General features: G+C 40.4%; 3 protein-coding genes across 3 annotated transcripts; all 3 read right to left on the minus strand.

The window, feature by feature from the left end:
* Nucleotides 1-1,638: 1,638 nt before the first annotated feature.
* Nucleotides 1,639-4,791, minus strand: n4bp2l2 (NEDD4 binding protein 2-like 2). The gene is made up of 6 exons (XM_073489149.1): nt 4,716-4,791; nt 3,370-4,361; nt 3,107-3,231; nt 2,325-2,413; nt 2,149-2,225; nt 1,639-2,049 (listed from the first exon to the last, which is right to left on the minus strand). The coding sequence occupies exons 2-6, from the start codon at nt 4,359-4,361 to the stop codon at nt 1,884-1,886; spliced, it is 1,449 nt and encodes a 482-aa protein (XP_073345250.1). The 5' UTR covers nt 4,716-4,791; the 3' UTR covers nt 1,639-1,883.
* Nucleotides 4,792-5,918: 1,127 nt separating this feature from the next.
* On the minus strand, nt 5,919-11,880 carry LOC141015184 (breast cancer type 2 susceptibility protein-like). The gene is made up of 17 exons (XM_073489138.1): nt 11,367-11,880; nt 11,099-11,197; nt 10,940-11,009; nt 10,360-10,853; nt 10,083-10,273; nt 9,789-9,976; nt 9,499-9,669; nt 8,590-8,953; nt 8,353-8,508; nt 8,121-8,268; nt 7,930-8,042; nt 7,645-7,843; nt 7,374-7,540; nt 7,117-7,255; nt 6,777-7,033; nt 6,528-6,677; nt 5,919-6,430 (listed from the first exon to the last, which is right to left on the minus strand). Exons 1-17 carry the CDS (start codon nt 11,716-11,718, stop codon nt 6,074-6,076), a joined length of 3,615 nt encoding a protein of 1,204 aa, XP_073345239.1. The 5' UTR covers nt 11,719-11,880; the 3' UTR covers nt 5,919-6,073.
* Nucleotides 11,816-19,705, minus strand: LOC141012022 (uncharacterized). Its single transcript, XM_073485406.1, has 12 exons — nt 19,608-19,705; nt 19,175-19,273; nt 18,762-18,995; nt 18,544-18,607; nt 18,154-18,206; nt 18,022-18,050; nt 17,826-17,937; nt 17,686-17,741; nt 17,391-17,481; nt 16,566-17,234; nt 11,889-16,445; nt 11,816-11,820 (listed from the first exon to the last, which is right to left on the minus strand). Exons 2-12 carry the CDS (start codon nt 19,227-19,229, stop codon nt 11,816-11,818), a joined length of 5,925 nt encoding a protein of 1,974 aa, XP_073341507.1. The 5' UTR covers nt 19,230-19,273; nt 19,608-19,705.
* Nucleotides 19,706-24,619: the final 4,914 nt, after the last annotated feature.

Consider the following 24,619-nt stretch of genomic DNA (forward strand, 5'->3'; position numbering starts at 1 on the left):
AATAGTGGCATTTGCATAATGTGAAGCAGAGAGCAGCAAAGCTAACCCAGATCTGTCACATGAAGCTCCACAGACAAATATTACCATGTCCCAAAATACACAGGGAGCAACATACGGTATGATTTCCAACATCAACATTTCATCCAACTACATCTATCATGTGGAAACCCACTGGATCAAATTTTCAAGCTCCAATGGAGGGTGTCGAGTGAAAAAAGTCTGAGGTCCAGAGAAAAATAATTCCTGTTTCTCTACAGGACTTCACTGACTGGAAGAGAAGAACAGAATGTCAACAAAACAGCCCCTCTGTGTGCCGCTTTAATGAACACCACAGGGAATACAAAGGCAAAATGTGATTTCCTGCGAGACACAATAATGAATGTTCTCAGACACAGAGCTCTCCACTGCCACTGTTATCATAGCAGGGCTTTCTCTGTGGTAAGGTCTGTATATATTATTTTACCACTTGACTGTTTATGAATGTTTTGAACTAGTATATTTACCATCTCTTCACTTTCACACTTATCACACACCCATAATTTAAAGGGGCTCTGTGGAGTTTTTTCACATAAACAAACAGAAGTCATGTTTACATTCAGTGTTACTCACCAAATACACTGAGTGTATCACTGAGGTGTCACAAATGTGACCTAAGCTGACTCATTGCTGTAAATGTTGGCTGTTAGCGCCACCTGTAGATCAGTGTAACACTGTGACACCATTGGCAGGTGTTTTTTGTGCATAAACCTAAGCAGAGCATATTAAGCACAGCGTTTTGACGAGAGAAATAGAAAATTCGAGCTAAACATCAAGTTGCAACGTAAAGAAATCTTCAGTTTTAACATACTTAGCTAACGTTTATTCTGGTGATTGGGTCGGCCCATCTGAACAAACACAGCTCCTGCTGGCTTTAGTCATTCTCCTTCATACTATTCCAATGTAAGCGATGGGGGACAAAATCCAATCCACAGTCCTCCCTCTGTGCAAAAATGTTTTCAGAAGATTATCTGTAGCTTAATTTAGGCTTCAGCTGTCTGAATTAGACAAATCAAGTGATTACCTCCCCAAGATACAGACTTTTTAGACCATGAAAAACTGATACTTCTGAAATGAAAACGCACAAGGAAGCTGTCTTAATGGAAAAACAGGAACCATCACAGCAGGTAAAACCTGTTTCAGTGTTCATATATATATATATATATATATATATATATATATATATATAACCTGACAAAGATTTAAAGACAAAGAATTGTGTACTTGTCCTTTAAAAACTTACAAAACAGTCCAATTGATAAAATCATGATATAAATGTTCTCTGACTCCATTGATATCTGATTAACAGATTAACCCCCCCTTCATAATGAGACTATAGTCTCTCTCCTTACATAACTGCATATACTGTATAATACATAACATACCCCCCTGAGTGCTGTGCTCAGTCATGTGAATTATATTGATATTCACAATAGAAGCTATTGAGTACTTTCTGGGAGAAACACAGCCTTGCAGGCATCAGCAGAAAACAAGTCCTTGTATTAAAAAGAAACATGTTGACGTAACTAGAGTCGTAAACTAACTATGAATCTATTCCTTGATGTTGCATATCGTACAGAACACAAACTGCACAAGGACAAGTTTGAAATATCAGTAATTTAATACTAAATGCAAAAATAGTGCTGCTTTCCTTTCCTTGCAAAAATGTCACACACGACAGTCGTGAAAAATTATTCAGAAAAATACATTTCTTCTCTCATTGTATAAATTTACACTTTACAAAATATATTAAAAATCAAGTAGAAACAGCAACTAACAATATTTACACCATTACAAAAATGTTCTTCAAGGCAAATCACTTTGGCTGGTTAAAGTTCTGTAAAGGTCTAATGAAAATCGTTGTTCCGCCTCATCTGCGGCTGCTCTGGTCGACGTCTCTGGTTCACGTGAAGTGGCTCCTGTGAACTCATGACGATGTCGATGGATATGGGAAACGAAAAACGATCCATCATCTGTGCGATCTTCTCCTGCGGCACCCTGTGCTTGTTCCTCCTGGAGGGAAAACAGTATGGTGTCATAACGCAAGTTTCTATACGCTTTTCGAAGTCTGCACTGGCTTGTAAACATAAAATGATAATTAAGAAATCCTACTTCTCCAGCTCATAAGGATCAAACTTCCAGCTGGTGTCAGGCTCACAAAAGTCCACTTTGTATCCTCTCTCCAACGCCTGTTTGAAAGGTCACACATTTTTATTAGGATCTATGAAGTCCGTGTGATTGGTACACTATAACTTAACACTCAATTATATGGAAAATCCAATACCCACCAATTTGACATATGGCTTCATTTCCCAGGCTTGGAGGTTTGTATTATCAATAATAATTGGAGATCGGCCGTCATGCATAGCATCTTTAGCTGGACGAGGAATAACACACAAAAAAGATTGAAATAATAAAGAAAACATAAAATGAGAAGAAACAAACACCTCAACAAATCAGATATTCTAAACTGACATCTAATATGTCATCTCATATTTTATCTCTGTTAGCTGAAAGGGGGTTATGTTATGTTTTTGTGCGTATGGATGGCATTCATTTTCCACTGTAACTACTCTTCATGTATCTGAAATTACCTTCAATGCGAACACAACACAGAGAGGACTGTCCTGATTGCAGTGTGACAGAGATGCCTTCACAATGATGCATGAAAACTTTTTCTTGACACTTTTATAAACCAGTTGAGCCGTGTGAGCGTTTAAGATATCATAAATCTCTAAACCCATTGGCTACGGTCAGACAACAATTTAGCCTCAGGGGACAATGGCCAACATTTCTGGCCTTCCAGTGTAGCCAGCGGATATCTGGTTATATTCAAGCTCATTGCCCACAGTCCAATTAGCAGCTTAAGAAGTGAGAAGCCACATTTTGGCTAATTTCTTTAAACAGATATTGTAATATAAGCAGATTAAATTTTAAAAAGGAAATAAAAAGCTAAATCATCATCAAATGATAGCCAATGGGTCCCGAGATTACATTTGGCTGCCATGTGTTCTGCCTGTTGTGCTCTCTGCACGGACTGTTCGGTTTCTTAAGATTAAGGAGGCAATACCTCTGCTCTGGTTCCATTCATGTGCTGCTCCCAGAAGGCCTACGTCATAGCGGTAGCCATCTCTGTGAGCAAAGTAGTCATCTGTGCTCAGTATTATCCCACTGGGACCAGTGGAGAGCAGCTCCCTGTGCGAAAGATTGGACACAAATGTAAGATGAATATTACATTTTCAACTATTACAGTTATCACCAACTGATTCAATAATTGATTAATTGCTTGCAGACCTGCACTTATTTATGAGACTCAATATCACACAGACGTACCTGGCCCGTGTTGATTTCCCAGATCCTGGTAACCCCCTCATCAAGATCAGCGCCAATGAAGAACGGTGTACATCATTGTTATCAGGTTGTTGGCAGTGATTCTCCCACTCCTCATTTTCTGGGTCATATCTCTGGTGCCTGTCATAATCTTCACCCGACTGACACCGTTCTTCTTTTCTGTCTCTCGACCATCCAATATTGACACTATCTGAGGTGCGGCCCCGTTCGTCCCTGTCAAAGTGGTGTGGAGAATCTCTATAAAAGCCCTGAGGGGGGCGACTGCATACATTCGGAGGTGGGAAGTTTGGAAATGTTGGAAAATGCGACTCCTCTTGATACTGGTTTGTCATGCTCGAACCACTCCAGTTGTGATTCACGTGTGATGGTAGGTTTTGTGGATTTGGGAATGCAGGTGGGGGTGTCAGGGGGTGGAATGGTGGTCTTTGAAATCTTGGGTTTGGTGGTCTGTTCAGTGTTTGAGGATGATGCCACTGATTCTGAGGAGGAGCAGCTCTACCAGAGTTCAGGTCCATGCCTGGCCTTGGTCTTCTGGGGTAGTATGGCTCATTTTGATACCAGTGTGGCCAGGATGGCTGTCTCTGCCCACTGCTTTTCTGGTAGCCATCTGTTTCTACAGATTGAACAATTTTCTCCTTGCTTACATCCTGAGAAATCTCTTCTTTGCTGGTAGATATTTTGAGAGGTATTGGTGGTTGAGGAAAAGCTGCATCGGGTGTATCGATCTTCTCAAGCTCTTTGTAAAACTCACTCAGTGAGTCTTCAATGTCAGACTTGACTGTGTTTTTTGGTGGAGGAAATGCTGGACCGATGAAGGTGGAGCTGGTGAGTCCCACCTCTTTCAACACACGGCGCCTCACATTTATGTCTGCACTCACAGATGTAGTGTCTCTACCAGCAGAGCCATCTTCTGTTGTTTCACACACATCCTCATAAGGGTTTTCTATGCCATGAGAGGATTTAGTATCAGACATCTGCATTAAAACAGATTAAAACACGGTTAATACACTGGACGATCAAAAACTATTCAATTTGAATAAGTAATTAGTGTTATTATTTTCATTTTTAGTCTTGGTGCCGTCAATTCATTATAATTACAGCCAGTAGATACATAAGTAGACGTATATGAAACATTTATAAAAACGTTTTATGATTGTTTGTGTTCAGAAACTACCATAAACTGAAGCTTAATCCGAAACAAGCTGTTAGCTAGTGCCACCTCACTCACTGTAGCGTTACAGAAGATTGTAAAAACAACTCTTACGATAATAATTTACCGCCTTAACACAAAGTACACAGCGCAAATGTCGCTCTTCATGTATGCTCACCGTAAACAATCAGCACACATAACTAAATGATGGAAATATTAACAAAAAAATAAATAAAACACGCGGTTCACAATCTCCACACTGCAAGTGTCTTGTGTTTACGGAAGTGACGACATTCTTCTTCGTGTCCTCGTTAGCGCAGAGGAAGCAGCAGATGAGTACGTGAGCGCCCCCATCCGGACTGTTAGTGCAACGCTTCATCTCCTGTTGGCACAAAATGACTGATTGGGTTTCTATTAAGATAAAAGTCTTGGTGCATCATGCATCCCGAGTTAATAGTTACTTTACTGTTAACAATGAAATGCTTTATAACCATTAAAGGGGCAATATGTAAGAATTTTATTTGAAAACAGAAAAAAATTAACTACAATCATCTACAGAATGTTAATTAATAGCAGTATTGACATTGTGATGCCTATGTGTTGTGTTGCAGAGATTTCAACTGAAGTTAGCATGCTAACCAGCTAGCCCGGCCTGTCCTGGTCCAAGGCCCTCATGCTAGCCGTCTGAACACCAACACTCCCCGGGTCTCTGAGCTCCCAGTCTGAACGGCTAGGTGCCCGCCTAACTGAGCTAACTAGCTAAGTGCAGCTACACTTAGCAACAGTTAGTGGTTACTGTGGTGATATGCTGATGAATTTGACAGAGGGACAATTCTTACACATGCACCTTTAAGTCATTTTAAAAGTAAAACTTTATAAGGCCATTCAAATGTTTATAGATGAACTCCACAGTATTTAACCACCATTTACAAAGTATTATAAGCATCAGCTTCAACTTCAGTAAAGAATTGCTTAAATGGTTTATAAGCATTTATTTGTTAACGGTGTAATAACTTTTTACAAATGACTTATGAATGATGGTTATAATAAAGTGTTAATTATTAACCTTTTTTCACATGTAGACAACGTTAGCATCAAAATGGAGAATCCCTTTTCAAAAGAAGCCCATAATTACTATTTTAAGAACTTAACATTTTTGTTTTAACATAACTATGACAAGCCTCAGTTTGTTCAATATTGTATTATCCTATCCAGAATATGTATATTTTAGAATTCACAGAAAAACAGCTTCTTACAACACCAATAATGGATTATATTGAGCTAAACTGCAGGGATGCAATTCCAAATTTGTCTTCTACTTACTGAGCTTTACAGACAAATCAGTGTGCTGCAGAGGAGAATGTAGATCAGTAAGAAGCGGTTTAACTGTTGAAGTGATTTTACATCTTTAATGAGTCCAGTGAGATGACAAAAACAACTACAGAATATGTGCCAGATGCAGCTTTTAGCCTTTGCATTCACTCATTTGTACAGTTTGTTTTTAAAGTTGTAGCATCATCACACAGTCTTATGTACCTACATCAAATCACCAACAAGCAACGCCTGAGTGTCAATCATTGCCAGCTCCTCGTCATTCACCCATTCCTCCTCCACAGGTGAATTAACAGATTTGCGAGCTGGAGTCTGTACAGTTTTTAAAGTGCTGGGTGTCCCAGACCTTCGAGGGGGGACGAATGTCTTATTTACACATGGAGAAGCCACAGAGCCCAGATGGGAGAGAGGCGGTGGAGACGGGATACGAGACAGATAGTCCAGAGCTCTCCTCCTCTTCAGGCTGCTCGGATCTTTCTCTGTTGAACAGTTCTGTGCAGGAGGGTTCCTGCTGAGAGGCGTGAATGATCCCAAGCTTCTGACTGGCTGCTGAGACGTGACCTGCATTATTTAAAAGGACATTATTTTTTTTGTTTTTTAGTCATCATGAAGTGGTTATATGAGTAAATGTATCCAACAGTCATAGACATTTACTCACACTCGGCTTTGTGTCTTGTCCTCTGTCCGTTGTAGTAGCTGAAGCTGGTGTTCGTGTTTGCAGAGCTGGAGAGGAGATGGAGCTCAGCCCACCACATTTGATTAAATGTGAAAGCTTCTCCTCAGCAGTTTGAGAAAAGTTCGCCTGACCCTGAAAACATATGATGAAAGTTATTGCTAAAAAATGATTGGCAAACACTGTTTTTTAAGCCTGTCAGCAGCTTTTCAGTTTCAGATTTCAGCACTGTACCTGGACCAGGCTTCTGAGTTGGCTGAGTGATTCCTGTAGATGAACTTCCTTGGGGTTTGTAGAGAAGACGGTCAGATCTCCAGCGAACACAACGGGAGTGGGAGATGTGGACTGACCTCTCAGCTGCAGGTTGCTCAGAGCCAACAGGACACGTGGTTTTAACACATCTTCCAAGCCAGACTGAGCCAAGCTGCTGAAACAGCGCACTTTAATAAAGTTCAGGTTCCCATCAGCCAAATAAAACGCAGGAGAGAAACCTGTGTGCAAGAACATAAATAACCATTTAGTAAATAATATAGTCCTGGAGGAAACAGTTGAGCAAAAACAATAAATCACCTACCCTGTCCATCTATGATACTGATGACATATCCTGTGAGATCAACCTCTCCACACAGCGGCTGGAAGTCTGTGTTTTGAAGATCCACAAAATGGGTTGAGAACCTTGGTTGAAAATGTGTTGATAACCATCCCTGAGAAGCCTGAAAGATAACACAAATCATAAGTATTATAAAATATTTAATCATCTTTCTGAATACTGTATCTTCAGTTGAATGTGCACACTAAGCATGTTGAAGATAGTTCGTTTCTAACTCTAACCTGTAGGTCCTGAAACTGTGTTTTCTTTGTCCCAGTCAGCTGAACAGATGTGCTGCCACCAGGTTTCTTTCCTTCAGAAGCAGTGAGGTTATACACTTTGTATCGAGAGCCTTCCTTCAGCAAAGACTGAAGATCTGAGGGAGGTCGCCAAAGATTCAACTGGGAAACTAAAACAACAAAAACATAATGTTGAATCAGCATTTGAATACCCAATCGTACATACATTAAAGTACCCGTAGTGCATCTGAAATTAATGAAAATAAAGACACACCACTGCCAAGTTGATCCGTGGAGTCCGCAATGCAGAGTCTCCACACAGGTGTAACGTCTCGCTTGGGACAGCTACCTTCGCGGTCCTCTGCGTTTTCTAAAACTCGTCGGTACCGATCCTGCAGCTCAGCTTGCTTCCTCTCCATCAGAGAACGCCTGTACGTATGTAGAGTCTGCAACTGCTGTTCGCTCAAATGAGCCTTGGACATGAGAGTAAAATAGGTGTGCGATTAGAACTCTATTCATAAAGAGAAATGAAGACAATAATCTGTGAAGTAAATTTCACCTCCAGGTAAGCTGGGTCATGCCCCACTGCTTCATAAAGCTCCTCCCCATCCTGGAGACCTGCAATATCCTGACGACTCATTGTCCGTCTTCTGCGCTGAGGTTTCTCATTACCTGAAGAAGACAATTTATTAACACTTATCTCATTTTAACCTGTACTTTTTTTCATCATGCTGCAAACATGATTCCTACCTTTCTCCTCCTTTTCAAATTCAGCTTGAACTTTAGCAAACAGGCTCTCCATAGCTTTTTGTTTGTGGCTGTTGTATCGTCTCGCCTCCTTCTCTTCTGCACGAACAGAACGAAACACAACACCTCCATCTGGTTTCCTCTCCATCCACTGGAAAATGAGACAAGCATATGAATATAAATATTAATTTCTAGGAGAAACAGTATAAATATATCAATGCAAGACTGAACGCACCTGTATGGGGTAGCTTCTCAGTATGACAATGTCCACACATCCCACTGGTCCTCCATTGCTGTACAAAGAGGAAACAGGAAGCAAGAATGGCCTTGGATCTCTGTGAAATCCCAGCCTGGCATCCCATCGTGCGGGTCTGCTGCTATTGGCGCAAATCTAAACACAAACAATAAATAACCCAACTTGTTATTTGGTCGTGGAAAGATAGCATAACTTGTAGCGTCCCTGTTAAAGTACCTTTAACATGAGGGAATCAGGTGCCTCCAGAGGGGAGCAAGCATCTTGTGATCCCACCAGCTGAGCCCCACTGATGATCAGCTTCCCACCGACAGCCAGTCGACCTGTTCGAAGCATGGCAGTCAAAGGTTCATCCATCTGGGCTTTAATGGCATACCATCCATCTGTCAGCCAAACAACCGCAGATGGGTTTTCTGCCTTGGCGTCGCCACCTGGGGTCTTAACACCACTTTGTCTTTTTGGGGAGTGACCCCCAGAGACAACCCCACAAACACAGAGGACCAGGGTTTTGGCTGCTGTGTCGTCCTTTTCCATGATCTTCCTCAGAGCCGGCCTGCGGCTGTGGTCCACCTCTACATCGTATCTAATACACATAAAATATAATCAATGCCTTAGAAAGTGTTTAAATAAAACTACTTAAAATATTTTAACATGAAATTAAAACGCAAATTGTTATTTCTGCCAAGAGGGGTCTCTCAATCAAAACAAAAAACAGAAAACATAAGTAACATGGGATCATGGGAGTTCTTGTCTTCAATTTCAGTTTAAAATCCACCACTGCTGATTAAATCTAAGTGAGTCAGGCACTAATGTACACATCCCAGGTAATGTTTTAAAGTCTCATGTTACAATTAGTTACATTTGACAACTTCCCTCCTCATTTTGACTCTCCTGGGAGTTTTAGAGGCAGGTGATTTTTTCTTTTTTTTTATAAAAGTACAATATATAAATATGTATTTTTTTGGTGATTTCTTTTGATTTAATGCTTATAAAATGTCATTTTTGTGTTACAAGAAGCCATTAAATCCTACACAAAATCCAGGTAGGCAATGTGTTAATACAATTTTAGGAAAATCAACTTCAACTACAGGAACATAATGATCTAAAATAAGCTATAATCTTTTGTACCTGTACTTCAGCTGTAGGAGAACCTGCTCTGGGGTGAGACAGAGGCTGCCCATTGTTTCTGGAAATGATCTCTCCATGGCGGCCTGCTTCCATACAATCCACCTGTAGTGATTGTACACCCATTCCTCACTGATGAGTTTAGGATCCACACCGGGGGTGTCACATAATGCTCTGTGGACAGACAAGACAATCATTAAAATGAGCCCGAAGTCTGCATTTGCACACTAAGATACACCTGGTCTGTTATAATAGAGAGATTCACTTAACAAATCACAATTTAAACTCAATACCTGTAAAACTCTTCTTTCCCTGCAGTCCCATCATTACTGGGGATCAGCCATCCTCCATCAGCAAGCTGAACACCACCTCCGTCTATAAATGCCTCCTGTTTGACAAACTGCTTTAAACTGAAGCGAAAACATTCTGCAGTCTCACTGGTGATCTCACACACATGCTGATGAAGTCCTCTGCTATACAGCTGGAAAAACAAGAACATGAACATGTCAATAAAGCTGTTTACATGACACTGATTTCAGTTTTAACTAAATACAAAAAAAAAACACTGACAACAGTTCTGGCCTTGCCTGTTTTTGGGTGTATCTTGCAGGGGGCTTCCCATCTACTGCAGCCTTTAATGGTATCCTCGACACTCCGGAGGTTTTGGTTAGAAACAAACTGCCTGGCAAAGGCCGAATGGTCTGGCGCTTCTTCTTCCTCAGCCTCATGTCTTGTATATCTCGTGCCAGCTCCACGTTATGAAGATTCTGAAACATGTCTGTAGACCATAAACACACCATTATTTTACCTACGTTGTGCAGAGTATTACAGTGATACTGACTTCATCCAAAAAGCTTACCGCACCTTGGCTTTTGGACAGTTTGTCCTCCAAGAGTGAGGCCTCTGGGGCAGACTCCTCAGATTCACAGCCAACAGGCAGGCTTTGATTATTGATCAGGTTATCTTTTGTAGTGTCAGCCATGGTCACAATCTGAAGTTCTTCGTTGCTTTTATTATCAGTTACACCTGTAGAGCTTTGTGTTTTCTTAGTGGGCGGTACATAAGTGTTGCTCTTAAAGGGCATTACAAAGAGATGGTGCTGTTTATCCTCCTCCTGTAGTTTAGAAGAGCTCTCTTGGACAACAGTTCTTTGTTTTTTGAATGGAGGAACGAATGCAGAAGGTGTTCTTATATTGTCCTTGAGCACTGCATGATTGCAGCTCTCCGTCTTTACATTCTTGAGGAATGGTGGATCAAACGTGGACATCTTGGAATGGGCTGATCTGCTGTCTCCTGGAGTTGAGTGTTGTGTTGGTGTTGTCTTTTGCAATCTGGTTTCCACATAGTTTTTTCCATTCCTGTAAGACGTAAACAGACATGACAGAGGGATGATTAACTTGGCCAGCTGCTTGAAAACATGTCCAACGATTCACAGGTGACTTACCTGTGTGGCCTTGTGATGTTTGGATGCAGAGAGACACTGTACTTGAAAACTCTCCTGTCTTTCATAACACCTTAATTAAGAAAATAAATACAGATCAGCAGTTATGTAATTTAGAAGACAAAACAGGATTTATTTAGATAATTTCTTACAGTAATTTACCATTTGGACTGCTTTTTTGTGGATTGAGTGTCGAACCTCTTGGACCATCAACAGTCCTGTCAAATTCTTCGAGCAATCGTCTCTTCAGGGGAGGCTGACCTAGAAAATTTAAAACAGTTAGGCAAGCGGTGGCCATGGTGAAATAATTCTATTCTTGAAACAATTCAGATTCAATAAGATCTGAAAACATTGAGGTAATCTGTGTAGCATGAACAAAAACACACAATATTATAGTACATAAATGTAATATAATTACATAGACACTAACCGGTCATATCTGGATCCTCTACCAGTCTTTTCCCTTTTCCTTTTTGTTCCTCTACAGATCTATCAAAGGATTTGGGGTTATCTTGCAGTGGCACATTTACTGAAGTCATTGAGAGTCTTTGTTCTGCTAGATTTTCATCCTCTAACAAAGCATTAGTGCAGTCCAGAGCTTCCTGGGCAAGAAACCTCTGCTGGGTTTCAGTGCAGCCACTGAGGTTAAGTGAGTGAAAGTACAGAACTGAAGACTCTTCTGTCCGTTTGACCTCAGATCCTTCACTGCTGCTTGTCTGATTCATTTCACGGTCCAACACAGTTGCCATTTCCTCTCCAGGGCCGTCATGGAGGTTGGTCATTTTTCCTTCTTTAACCTTAAATGCATCTGAAGGTGCCTTGGCTTTGATTAAAATGTTACCAAGAGCATGTGATTTTTGAAAAGTTTCATTTTCACGATCAAACTGTTGTAAAGAGGATTGAAATGTTACTTCCTGGGGGGCATTGTCCTTCACAGGAATGTCTTTGTCACTGGCTGTGGGGACATTTGAAGTTCTTACATCTTTTACGATTGATTTATGGGTGTCACGTGGACTTGAATCGTGACACTCCCCATCAGCAAGGTCTTTCAAGAGGTTCTTTGCTTTCAACAGATTTTTCTGCGAAACATGCACTTTTGCTCCACCTGCAGTTGAGAAACCACAATGATTTTCTTCTTTATCATTTTGAGCATATTTCTGTTCACTATTCCTTGTGTGTGAAACACTTGGGATCTCTGCACTGGAACTGATGTCACCAAAGAGCGCTTTTGCTTTCTCAAGGGCCTCAGATGAAATTGCCACTGGCTTACCGCTGGCTGCAAGAAATCCATGGTTCCTGGGTGGTGGACCAGGAACTGGCGTCTTGGAATGTGTTGGTTTTACATCAATTTTATCCTGAGCTCCTTCACATTCACTGAACAGAGTTTTTGCTTTCTTGAGAGCTGCAGATGAAACAGCAACTCCTTTGCCACTGGCTGTCTGAAATCCACCATTCTGTGATGGCAAAGTTTCTAGTTTTGGTTTCAGCCATTTGTTTGTCTTCTCAAATGTAGCATTTTCATTAAAAAGAGACTTTGCTTTTGTCAATGCGTCATGCGACACAGATACGTTTTTCCCACTGGCTGATATGCCATCTCTACTGTCCATAATGTCACAGTCCGCAAAGAAAGCATCTGCTTCTTGCATTGCTGTTGCTAAAATAGAACCATCAAATTCTTTCAAAAGGTTCTTTGCTTTCAACAGATTTCCTGGTGAAACATGGACTTTGGCTCCCCCTGCAGTCGAGAAACCACAATGTATTTTCTCCTTATCTTCACCCTTGTCTTGTTTCTTATCACTGTTCCTTGAGTGTGAAACATCTGGGATCTCTGTACTGGAACTGATGTCACCGAAGAACGCTTTTGCTTTCTCAAGGGCCTCAGATGAAAATGCAACTGGTTTACCACTGGCTGCAAGAAATCCATGACTCCTAGGTGGTGGACCAGGAACTGTCATCTTGGAGCATGTTGGTTGTACACTAATTTTATCCTCAACTCCTTCACATTCACTAAGCAGAGCTTTTGCTTTCTTTAGGGCCGCAGATGAAACAGCAACTCCTTTGCCGCTAGCTGTCTGAAATCCTCCGTTCGGTTGTGACAAAGTGTCTACTTTTTGTTTCACCGGTTTGTTTGTGTCCTCAAATGTTGAATTTTCATTAAACACAGACCTTGCCTTTGTCATTGCATCATCCGAAATGGATACCTTTTTACCACTGGCTGTACAGAATCCACTAATGTTGCTCAATTCATTGCTGGCAGAGCAACTAATGTTTTTTGATTTTTGGCAAAATGGAGAGTGCTTTGAGATTAAAGGTGGATTTCCATTTAAAGCTGCTGCACTGGTTGATTCCAGCATCGTTTTAAAACCCTCATCATGAATCTCACTATGCAGCATCTTTTCATGGTTTACGACTCGTCCCACTGTCACATTTTCAATCTCAGTGTGTCCACTTCCAGACTCCTCATTTGTCGTCACCTGATCTTGTTTAAATAAGGAAAGGTTTTTTTTCTCACTGCCACTTCCACTCAGAGATAATATACTTTTTCTATGAGTCACTGACATGCTTTCTTTGACATCCATAGAGTTACAATCCTTGAAGAACACATCTGAATCTTGCATTGCTGTTGCTGAAATAGAAGAATCAAATTCTTTCAAGAGGTTCTTTGCTTTCAACAGATTTTTCTGTGAAACATGGACTTCTGCTCCCCCTGCAGTTGAGAAACCAGAATGTATTTTCTCCATATGTTTATCCTTGTCTTGTTTCTTGTCACCGTTCCTTGTGTGTGAAACAGCTGGGGTCTCTGCACTGGAATTGATGTCACTGAAGAGAGCTTTTGCTTTCTGGAGGGCCTCAGATGAAAATGCCACTGGTTTACCACTTGCTGCAAGAAATCCACGATTCCTGGGTGTCGGACCGGGAACTGGCATCTTGGAATGTGTTGGTTTTACACCTATTTTATCATCAACTTCACCACATTCACTCAACAACATTTCCGCTCTTTTGAGAGCTGCAGATGAAATAGTGAATCCTTTGCCACTGGCTGTTTGAAATCCACCATTTTTGGGGGGTGAACCCTGAATTTGATTGACGAGATGACCTGTTCTTAAAGCATCTTCCTTTTGTTTCCGTTGTTTGTTTGTGTCCGGAAGTGTATCAATGTCATTCAAAAGACACTCTGCTTTCTTCAGTGCGTCAGCTGAAACCAATACTTTCTCCCCACGGGCTGTACAAAATCCACCACTGGCGCTCAATTCATTGATGACAGAAGAGCCAATATTCTTTGATGTTGTATAAGAGAGAGATGAAAGTGCCTTTGCAGTCGAAGATGGGTTTCCATGGTAAGAAGCTGCGCTCGTTAAAGTCAGTGTACTCTTCAAACCAAAATTGTGAGTCTCCACTTTATGTCGTACAACGTCTGTGTGATGTGCAGTTGGCCCAGCATTCACATCTTCAACTTCATTGATTGGTTCTTTAGAAATGTTTGCTTTCATCCCTTGAACATTCTTAAATTTCTGGAGGTTTTTCTTATGACTGACACTGACACTGACACTGACTCCAGGCAAGGGTTCTGTGCTCTTTTTATGTTTTACTGACACGCCAGCGCTAGTATCCATCATGTCACAGTCTTTGAAGAAAGCATCTGCCTCTTGCATGGATTTTGCTGAAATAGAAATCCCTTTCCCATTGGCCATCTGGAAACCACTTTGACACTTGGTTGTGTCCACTTTGCTGTTGTTTAGACTTTTTGTAGCATCTTCATCTCTAATGCCAGTGACCTGTGTGTCTGAACAGGTTATTTTTCCTCCATCTTGTTTATGAGGCAAAACATTACCAGTGTGCTTGTCCATTTTGCATTTGCGCTGTGTTTTAGCATCAGTTTCACTACTTTGTTTGTCCGGGGATTTTTCATTTATCATAAGATTCTCCTCTAAATCTGCAAACAAAGCTCTAGCTTTGCTCAGACACTTCTTTGATACTCTCAAAACATTTCCTCCTGCAGTCTTAAATCCAACACCAAGCATCAAAGGATTATTGTTCTCCAGCTTGCTTGTTTCAGTGTGGCCAGCTCTGTAAAGATTTTTGTTTTCATCTGACATAACACTCTTACTGCCTTCAGAGATCTGCTTTGAAGAGGAAGATGCATCTTCAGTCGAGGAATTTTCTTTTTTCATTTCACTCGACAAGGACAAACCTGTGGATTTACTTGTGGCAGTGGATGTTTCGCCATCTGAAACTTTTGTCATTTTGTCATGCACTGCCGTAACTCTCAGGTGCTTTTCAAGATCTGAATTGAAACTGTCATCAAAATCTATACCCGTGAGAAAATCAGGGTCGAGTTCCTTGTCAACTTTTTGGGGAGAGGTGACATTATCTAGTTTTAGCTTTGCGGTTTTGAATTGAGTAAACTCAAACTGGCTATCGGCTTCTTCCAGGAGAGTGCATAGCTCCGTCACATCAGCTTTCTGTGAAGCTGTTAACTGGCAACTGCTGTCCACACTTTTTTCATTTGAAGAAAGAGGCTGGTTTGAGTTGAAGGTTGCGTCTTTGACTGATCCATGACTCATACCAAGTTCATGTTCAGTGTCATAGGCACATTTGATGTGCTGATCACTTAAAATCCTTTCCCCTTTCGTTTCTTCAAAGAGATGCTTGGCTCTCTCCAGGTTGGCTGAGGAGATTTGTATGCCCTTATTTGAAGCTGTTTTGAATCCTGACGTATGGACGGAGGACAGAGAAACTGTTGTTTTCTTTGGCAGACTGCCATGAAGTTGACCATTAAGTGGAATGCAATTAGTGTTATCAACAGTTCCTTTTGGACTGCTCGGTAGTCGATTTGATGTACTCTCCATGTGCAACTCACTCTCTCTGCCAGGGTCAAGTGTCTCCCTTCCCTCTATTGTGCTGGGCATATCGGCATCAGTTTCAGCTTCTTGTAAAATATCATCCACATGTGTTTTTCCGCTTCCTTTATTTGTAGATGTAAAAGTAGTCCTTTGGATATCAGTTTTAAAGCCTGTCCATTGTTGACTGTGCCCATTGTTCACCGAGCTGGGAACAACAAAGGATGATGCAGTCACATGAATGATATCTGCAACAGCAGACTGGAATCCACTGTCACTTATTGTGCCTTCATTGATAGAGTTATTTTGATTAGTCGTAGCAACGGATCTTCTGTTACTGGCGTCATCACAGTCATGGGCAAGATTTGCTTGCCCTGCTTTCTGATTAGCTCGTTTCATGGCTGACAGGCAAGCTGATGGAGAGAAGTCATTTCGAGGAGTATCCTCTGCCACTTTACTCAGTGTAACCGGGTCTGGCATTTGACTGAAGTCTTGTGCAAAATCTCTGGAAAGCTGCGATATGTCAAGATCCTGGACTTTTGCTTGCACAGAGGGAGGTAGATTTTCTTCAGTCAGATTTCCCTGTTTTTGCATGTCATTCTTGCTGATGCTGCAACACTCTGCTTCACCTGGGGCCCTCACCAACTGCTTCACATTCACGTTTTGACCTGAAATAAAGCATGATGATAAAAAAAATAAAAAAATACATTCATTAGGCATTCAAAGGGGCATGTAAACACATTAGATATTATAGAATTTTTACACTTTGCATGCATATTAAATGTTACCAGAATCTGGAATCCCAGGTGACGAGTCCATCTTCTGAGACTGTTTTTCTATTCCTTCAACTTGCAGTTTTGAAGTCTTAACAGTATAAACAAATGTCCTCTTTTTCTTGGTAAATCCAGAGTCTGTGATTTTCATATGTGGCCTGCTTAGTTGCCCAGAATCAAAGTCTCCCCGCAGTTGTCCTGTTGAAATACTGTTTTCCACATGTGTAGCAGAACCATTATCGTGGCAAGAGGAATCCACAGTGCAAGGAGGAATATCAGATAAACTCAATGGAGACCACTGGGTGTTTCCCATATCTCCTGTTTTCACAGGTGGAGGTGAGAGAAGTCTGCCAGAGTCCTGATCAGCTGTTTTCTGTTCATTGGATGCAGGGTTGTTTGTTGTTGAGACGTCCGCAGAGCTGCAACTGTGTTCTTTTGTGGGAATTATTTGTTTTCTTTTGATTCTGTCGGTTTTCACTTTTCTCAGTGCTGAACTACTGTTGGGGAAAAATATAGAGAGAACATCTTCAGCTCCATCAAGAACACTTGCTACGGTGCTGCAAATGTCTCCATCCTCAATAGCATCTGGTAGCTTTGGTCTCCAAACTCCCTCACTCTGATTCAAAGAACTCTGGGGTGAGCCGAGGGACTCTGGATTCTGACCAGCCACAGGGGACACAACACCTGTTGATTACAGACAAGCATCAGTATTTTGTATTATCAACCCAAAACCTTCAGCAACAAAATGTACATCTGTTTTAATGTATAGTTGTGTAATTCAGACTCAGAGCTACTGTAAAATCTTGGATATTAGCAAACTGTAAAGAAAAAACACAGTACCTTTGTGAACAGTTGGCATGTCACTATTTTTGGGTGACACCGCTCCAACTCTGGATGCATTTGAAAGAGAAGGAAAAAGCTTCCGAACAAACTAAGGAAGATAAGACAGAAAAAGAGTTTCATGTTATGTTTACTGTAATGGCAGACTTCCTCTGTCGTACACCAGAAAAAAATGTGAACTGGGAACAAGATCTGAATCCTTCCTCTTTGGGTGAGACTTGACAACTACTTACAATTCTGTTGCATTTACTATATTATTTAGAAAAATCCAAAACCCTTTTCCCAGAGTACTCACGACAACATTTTTGTCTGCAGACGCACTCAGTGGGCAGGGACTCTCATCAGGTTTAGCTATAAAAATTGAGAAGACACACTAATTATTTAACAAATCACGTATATCCTTTTCTCAAACAACCAACTGTGTCATTCACTTACTTAAAATCAGGGTGGATGGTATTGCTGGTGGGGTATTCAGAGAACTGGTCCACGAGATATCAGGATGAATCTGTGCACCGAGACTTTCAGATATATGCTTAGCATAGCTGACCTGTTTCATTCAAAAATAAAATATCAAACATTGCTCCACATTCAATACTGGCATTTTCTGACTGTTAGACTTTAATATACTTACTGGGGATTTTTGTGGGGTACGAAGCAGATCTGTACAGATAACAACAGCAAACAAACAAATAAACCAGTGAGGATACTTTTTTTTTTTTTTCAAAATATAATTCAAAACACAAGAAATACATTTGCAGCTCACCAAAACTGTCCTCATTCTGATGCTGGATACTTCCATGTTTTGCACCTTGGAACCTAAAAAAGAACAAGACAGAAATCAAAAACTGTCAACTGCTGGGACAACACAAGTAACTACAAAATTACCCTGAAAATAGCCCCAAATTAACGAATGGGAATGGATTTTAGTTGTGAACTTATTAGTCTTTTTTCAAAGCATAGTTATTACCATCAAGGTTATATTAAAACTGGGTTGTTTTTTTTGTTGCTTTAACTGAAAAGCTTTTTGAGATGTCTAACAACAAACACCGTTCCTACTGATGACAACAAATATGCAAAAAATGAATTTTGAATATTAAACAAAAAAAATCTCTTTGAAACAGCAAAGATAGCAAAGTTTCAGAGTTGCACTCACCCTTCTTTTAACATCCCAAACAAACATGGACTTTGTGTTGCTGTCCATGGCAATGTTTCTTTTTCTAGGATGTACCACAGAGAATCATTATTTTTTGGACACAACTTCAATGCAGACACGAGAATGTTACAAAAATGTACAACAATGAACATACAGACTTTCATTAGCTTAGATGACTGCATAAACACTTTAACAGTCAAACTTTAATCAAACTTTACCATGTTCAGCAGTGAACGAATGTTCATCCTCAGTTTCAGGTGAAACGACTCGACTGTGTCTGAAAACTTTCGGGGTTGAAAATAGCTGACTCTCTGCTGCGCTTTTGTCAAAAGGTGCTTTAAAATTCCCCTCTTGGTTAGCGCACAGCTCATCTTGATCAGAGACATTTCCCTCATTGTTTAAAGTTTGAGCTGTCAGCGTCTCAAACCAGTCAGGGTCCAGTGATCCCAGCTCTAAATTGGGACATTAAAAACGGTTTGAAGATCAGTAATAAGTACACAACTTCCAACATACAGACCATTGTGTTTTCTTTGTAGAAGAACCATTTAGAGCTCAGGAAGCTGGACACAAAATAATCCATTACAAAATCCTACAAAATCAGTATTTGTGCACCTTATAATGTTTATCTTACCTTTCCAGATGTCATCTTTAAATGTGTCGTACATGTTTTTGGAGGGCAAATCCATCCCAGTTGACTTGTGTAAACCCTAAAGTTTGTTGTGTGGCACACCTGAGAAGAAAGACAACATTTCTTTTTTTTTTTTATGACTTAAGATAACGAGCTCAGATTTGTCGAAGCTAGTCAGCCTCAAGATGAATGATGGGTGGGCACGGCCACCCTTACTGCCACTTCCGACCACAGGTTTTGTAGCTAGCGGCTACATTAGCTTACGTGAAGTTTAGATAACGTGATAGTTACGCTGCTTTGGACGAATTGTCGAGAGGGCATCTTTAGCTAACGTTCAATTCACAGTTGGAGTGAGCTGACAATGTTTAGAAATCACATAAATTACGATTGACGGACACTGACTGCTACTTGTTCACAAAGAGAAACTCTGATTTACCATGGCGGCTTACGAGAACGTAGACTTTCATGTCGTGATGAAACTCTTGTTAACGACGTTAATGATAAACCACAACATAAACTCAGTATGACTATGAGTCAACTAAGCTGCTAGCTAGCTAACTCTACTTTAGCCCTGCTACGAAAACAAACCTCGCGCGCCGTGTAGCGGAAACCCAGCACGACTTCAAAATAAGAGTCCTGTTTAAATGAAACGTCATTTTTTTTACACACGTTCATTTGTTTGCGTGTTACTTATGGTGCGTTCCATTGCAATCGGACACGCACACTAAACATGACTTTTGACCTCTTCGTCAATTTTAACTTCAAAAAGTGTTTTGTTTGTGAAACGTGCAGCTAACACAACCTCGCAGCTGTCATTTGAACGATCATTCAGTTGATCTGTGTATCATACTCAATAGAAGTCTTTGGGAGTATGCGTTAGGAGGCTTGTCGTCCTGTTTCTTTTTTTAAAAAATGCCCTTAATTGTTAAATCAGCTGCTGTAGTTGCTTGTGAAGTTCGCAGACTTGTCATTCAAACACACGTTAGCAGCAAATGCACTGGAATGCTTTTAGACTGGAAGTCGGACATACCGACTCGAGAAATTCCGACTTCCGACTTGTGATGGAACGCACCATTATCACATGAACATGTGGGTGACTCTGTAAACAGTAGGTGGTGATTATGCAGGAAGATACCGCGATTGTTCAATTAAAACAGGTTAACAAGCTTGAAACTTATGGTGCATCTTCACCCTGAAGTTTAGCCTTTCAGCAGACCTTTCTGGCTGTTAAACAATGCTGTTTAATTAAGTGTGGTTTGGCAAAGCCAGATGGGACAAATAAGACACACCTCTTTATATTGGATTTTTCTGCTTCTTCTAAGTAGAAGTTCAACTAAAATCCGATGAAAAGTGGTGTGTCTTATTCGACCAGTATACGAAGACATTTCTGCATTGACTTTGAGTTGATGGCTCAAATGACCTGGAAGTTATTGAAAAATAAAGCCGATAAGTTCAGGAAAAATGCAGATTTTTCTTTAAAATATTCATGAAAAAAAGACATGCCACTAAAATCAATAAAAACAGGTGTGTCTCGTTCTACCAGTATAACAAGACATTTTGGCATTGATTTTGAGTTGATGCCTAAAATGACCTGGAAGGTATTGAAAAAACTGGCCGATGTTTTCATGAAAAATTGTGTTTTTTCTTTAAAATATTCATGAAAAAAATAAATTCCACTAAAATCCAATAAAAACAGGTGTGTCTCATTCTACCAGTATAACATGACAATTTGATTTTGAGTCGATGGCACAAATGACCTGGAAAGTATTGAAAAAGGTGGTCGATTCATACATGAAAAATGGTGATTTTTTGTTAAAGTAATAATGAATTTTTTTTTTTTTACTAAAATCCAATAAAAACAGGTGTGTCTCATTCAAACAGTATAAGACGACATTTGTGATCAATTATGGGTAAATCGGTCAAAAGACCTGGAAGCAATTGAAAAAATCGGCTGATGTTTTCATGAAAAATTGTGACTTTTCTCAAAAATATTCATGAAAAATACAAATTCCACTAAAATCCAATAAAAACTGGTGTGTCTCATTCGACCAGACGACATTTGTGATCGATTTTTTTTTTTTTTTTGAACAATTTATTTATTCAAATTTTCAAACAAAATACAATACAGTAATCCAGAGTGAACATTGGGTATTAACAGTCTTACACCTAGGACAGCATTCAGAGTGGTTACTACTTATCTTATGGAGACGATAGGGAGTCAAGTAAACCCTATGTATAAGATTAAACTGTAAAAGTTTGTGGCGGCTGTTATAGGAGAATGATTGAGAGCTACTACAAATTTCCTTCCATTCAAAGTCCTCAAAGGCAGAATCAGTGTCTGTTTCCCACTTAAGTTTTGCATTAAAAGCTTTATTTTCTGCCAGGCTCATTAGTCTGTTGTAAGCATAGGATAAAAAGCCTGTAGGAGCCATAATGTAAGTTTTGTGTTTATGGGCTTGGGTTGTGGGTGTGTGCACGCTGCGTTGGCGCTCAGGTGAGGGGTGTGTCACTGTGGGGGTGTGTCACCGTGGTTACTTGTAATTGCACTCACCTGGTCTCATCAGCTGGTTTTTTGGACATGGCGTGGGGTGAGCGTCGGGAGTGATATTTTCTGTTGACCGCAACACTGTCGCATCATAATCATTTGTTTCCTGTGTGCATTCCTTATTATCTTTGCTCGGACGATTGTAAGTATTGGAGCTGTACTGTCGTGAGATAAAAATAAAGGTGCCTCGGAAGCAAGAATAGGAGTTGGTGTGCGCGTAAACAATTTTCTCCCGTGTTCAGCCCACCGCGGCTTATTGTTTTTACTGGTTCCAGTTAGCCGTATCAAAGCCTTTAGAGTTATGCTTGTCTCGCATCATACTGTCTATCTCAGAATCCTCCAATGGGATAAGTTTCCCACCTTGCTGTACCCTAATAAAATCTCTGACTTGTAAATATTTTAAAAAAATGTGCAGAGGGGAGCCTGAAAGCGAGCCTCAGTTGTTCAAAGGATCTCAAATTATTGTGCTCATATAAATGTCCAAAAGTGCTTATACCTCTGTTATACCAGTCTCTGGTAATGCCATCTCTCAATGCCCTAGGTAAAGTCGGATTAAAATGAAATGGAGTGGAAGCGTATAGTGTGCGGACATTATGGAACTTTGTTCTAATTTCATCCCAGATTTTTGATGTAAGTTTTACCATTGGATTCGGAGTTACATTTTTTTGCTTGTGATAAGAATAAATGGAATGCTAGATAACACTTCCGCTGTATAAGATTGTTCAATCTGTTTCCAAGCTGGAGGGTGCTCTAGATCTTTAATCCAAGTCCAGATAGCTCTGGACTGAGCAGCCAAATAATATAACTGAAAATCTGGTAAATTCAGGCCTCCCTGGTCTGTGGGCCGACAGAGGGTCTTGAGCTTAACTCTGGGAATTTTACCGTTCCACAGAAATCTAGATATCAGTCTGTCCAGATTTTTAAAGAAAGTTTTCGGAATTGGTGTTGGCAGTGCTTGAAACAAGTAAAGAAATTTTGGTAAAATAATCATTTTAATACAATTTATTCTTCCAATTAGAGATATAGGAAGAGACTTCCATCTGTCCAAATCGGCTTCAACTTTTTTAAACAGAGAATCATAGTTGAGAGAGTAAATCTGATGTAACTGGTTAGGTATTTGCAGACCAAGATAACAAACCTTATAGGGGTCCCAATGAAAGGGAATGTTTCCCCTTGATAATCCTTGAGCAGCTGGGTTAAGAGGCATCATCACACTTTTCTGTTTATTTATCTTGTACCCGGAAATGCAGCTATATTCTTCTAACAAGGTGCAGAGGGCGGGGAGCGACGTCTCTATATTAGTCAAATACAGCATAATGTTGTCAGCATAAAGCGAAATAATATGCTTCACGTCTTCGACCATAACGCCCTCTATTACAGGACGTGCTCTAATAGCAATTGCGAGGGGCTCGACCGCCAATGAGAAGAGGAGCGGAGACAAGGGACAGCCCTGGCAAGTGCCACGTGACAAGGGGAAAAGAGATGAGATGTCAGAGTTTGTTAGAATCATTGCTGATGGATTAAGATATAGTATCTTTATCATCTGTATCAAATTTGGACCAAAATTCATTTTTTCTAAAACTGCAAAGAGATAGGGCCATTCTAAACGATCGAATGCCTTTTCAGGATCTAATGAAAGGGCAACGACCGGCACATTAATGTTTTTGGCGCAGCAAATTACATTCAGAAACCTACGAATGTTATCAGAGGAAAAGCGGTTCTGAATGAAGCCAGTCTGATCTTTATATATAAGGTCAGGTATCACTTTCTCCAGCCTGGTGGCTATGACCTTGGTAAATATCTTATATTCTGATGAGAGAAGGGCTATGGGCCTGTAGGAGCCACAGAGTTTTGGGTCCTTGCCTGGTTTTAGCAGGACAGTAATCAGAGCCTGTTCCAAAGTTTTAGGTAGTTGGCGTATTTTAAGTGAGTGCTTGAACATATCCATCAGCGGTGTTATTAAATTAGATGCAAATGTTTTATAAAAGTCCATAGAGAACCCATCTGGCCCCGGCGATTTTCCTGCTGAAAGCTTACCAATTGCGTTCAAAATCTCCTGTTTGATATCTGCCTCTAGGCTATCCCGTGTCCCCACCCCCACCCCCGGGACGACAAGCCCCTCTAAGAAGTTGACCATTTTATGAGTATCGACGCCCTGAGAGGAATACAAGTCTACATAAAAATCTTTAAAAATGTCATTGATACGTTTGGGATCATGGACTATTGTGGCATCATCTCTGGTCTTAACTGAGGGGATGCATCTAGAGTTTTCCTCTTTTCGAATCTGCCAGGCTAATAATTTACCACTCCTATCCCCATGTTCGTAGTACTGTTGTTTCGTTCTAGCCATGGCATTCTCAATCACCCTAGTGGTTAGCAGATTATATTCGGTCCTTTTGACGTTTAGAAGATCAAAAGTCGCTTCACTATGAGTTTGAGAATGTTCCTTTTCAAGATTCCTAATCTCTGATTCAAGTGTTTTGGTTTTCAGCATGTATTGTTTTTTTTTCCATGATGTGTAGCTTATAGTCTCACCTCTCACACATGCTTTTAAGGATTCCCACACAGCCGTTGGCGAGGCAGTCCCTCTATTAATGCTAATAAAACTGTCAATTTAAGTTTAACATAGTTTTCGTCGTTAAGTAGGTGTGTGGGGAATTGCCAGAGTCTGTAACTACTAGTAACGTTCCTTTGAGCCACCTGGAGCATGAGAGGGGCATGATCCGAGTGAGTCATAGCCAGATATTCGCATGAGGATATAAGGTGGAATCTGTCAGCATGAGTAAGAAAAATATCAATCCTGGAGTAGCTTTTATGAGCGTGTGAGTAGAAGGAATACTCATGTACTGACTTATGTTTTTCTCTCCAGACATATATAATTTTGAAATGTGCTATTTCTTTTT

This window comes from Pagrus major, chromosome 2, assembly GCF_040436345.1.
Source record: "Pagrus major chromosome 2, Pma_NU_1.0".
Taxonomy (NCBI): domain Eukaryota; kingdom Metazoa; phylum Chordata; class Actinopteri; order Spariformes; family Sparidae; genus Pagrus; species Pagrus major.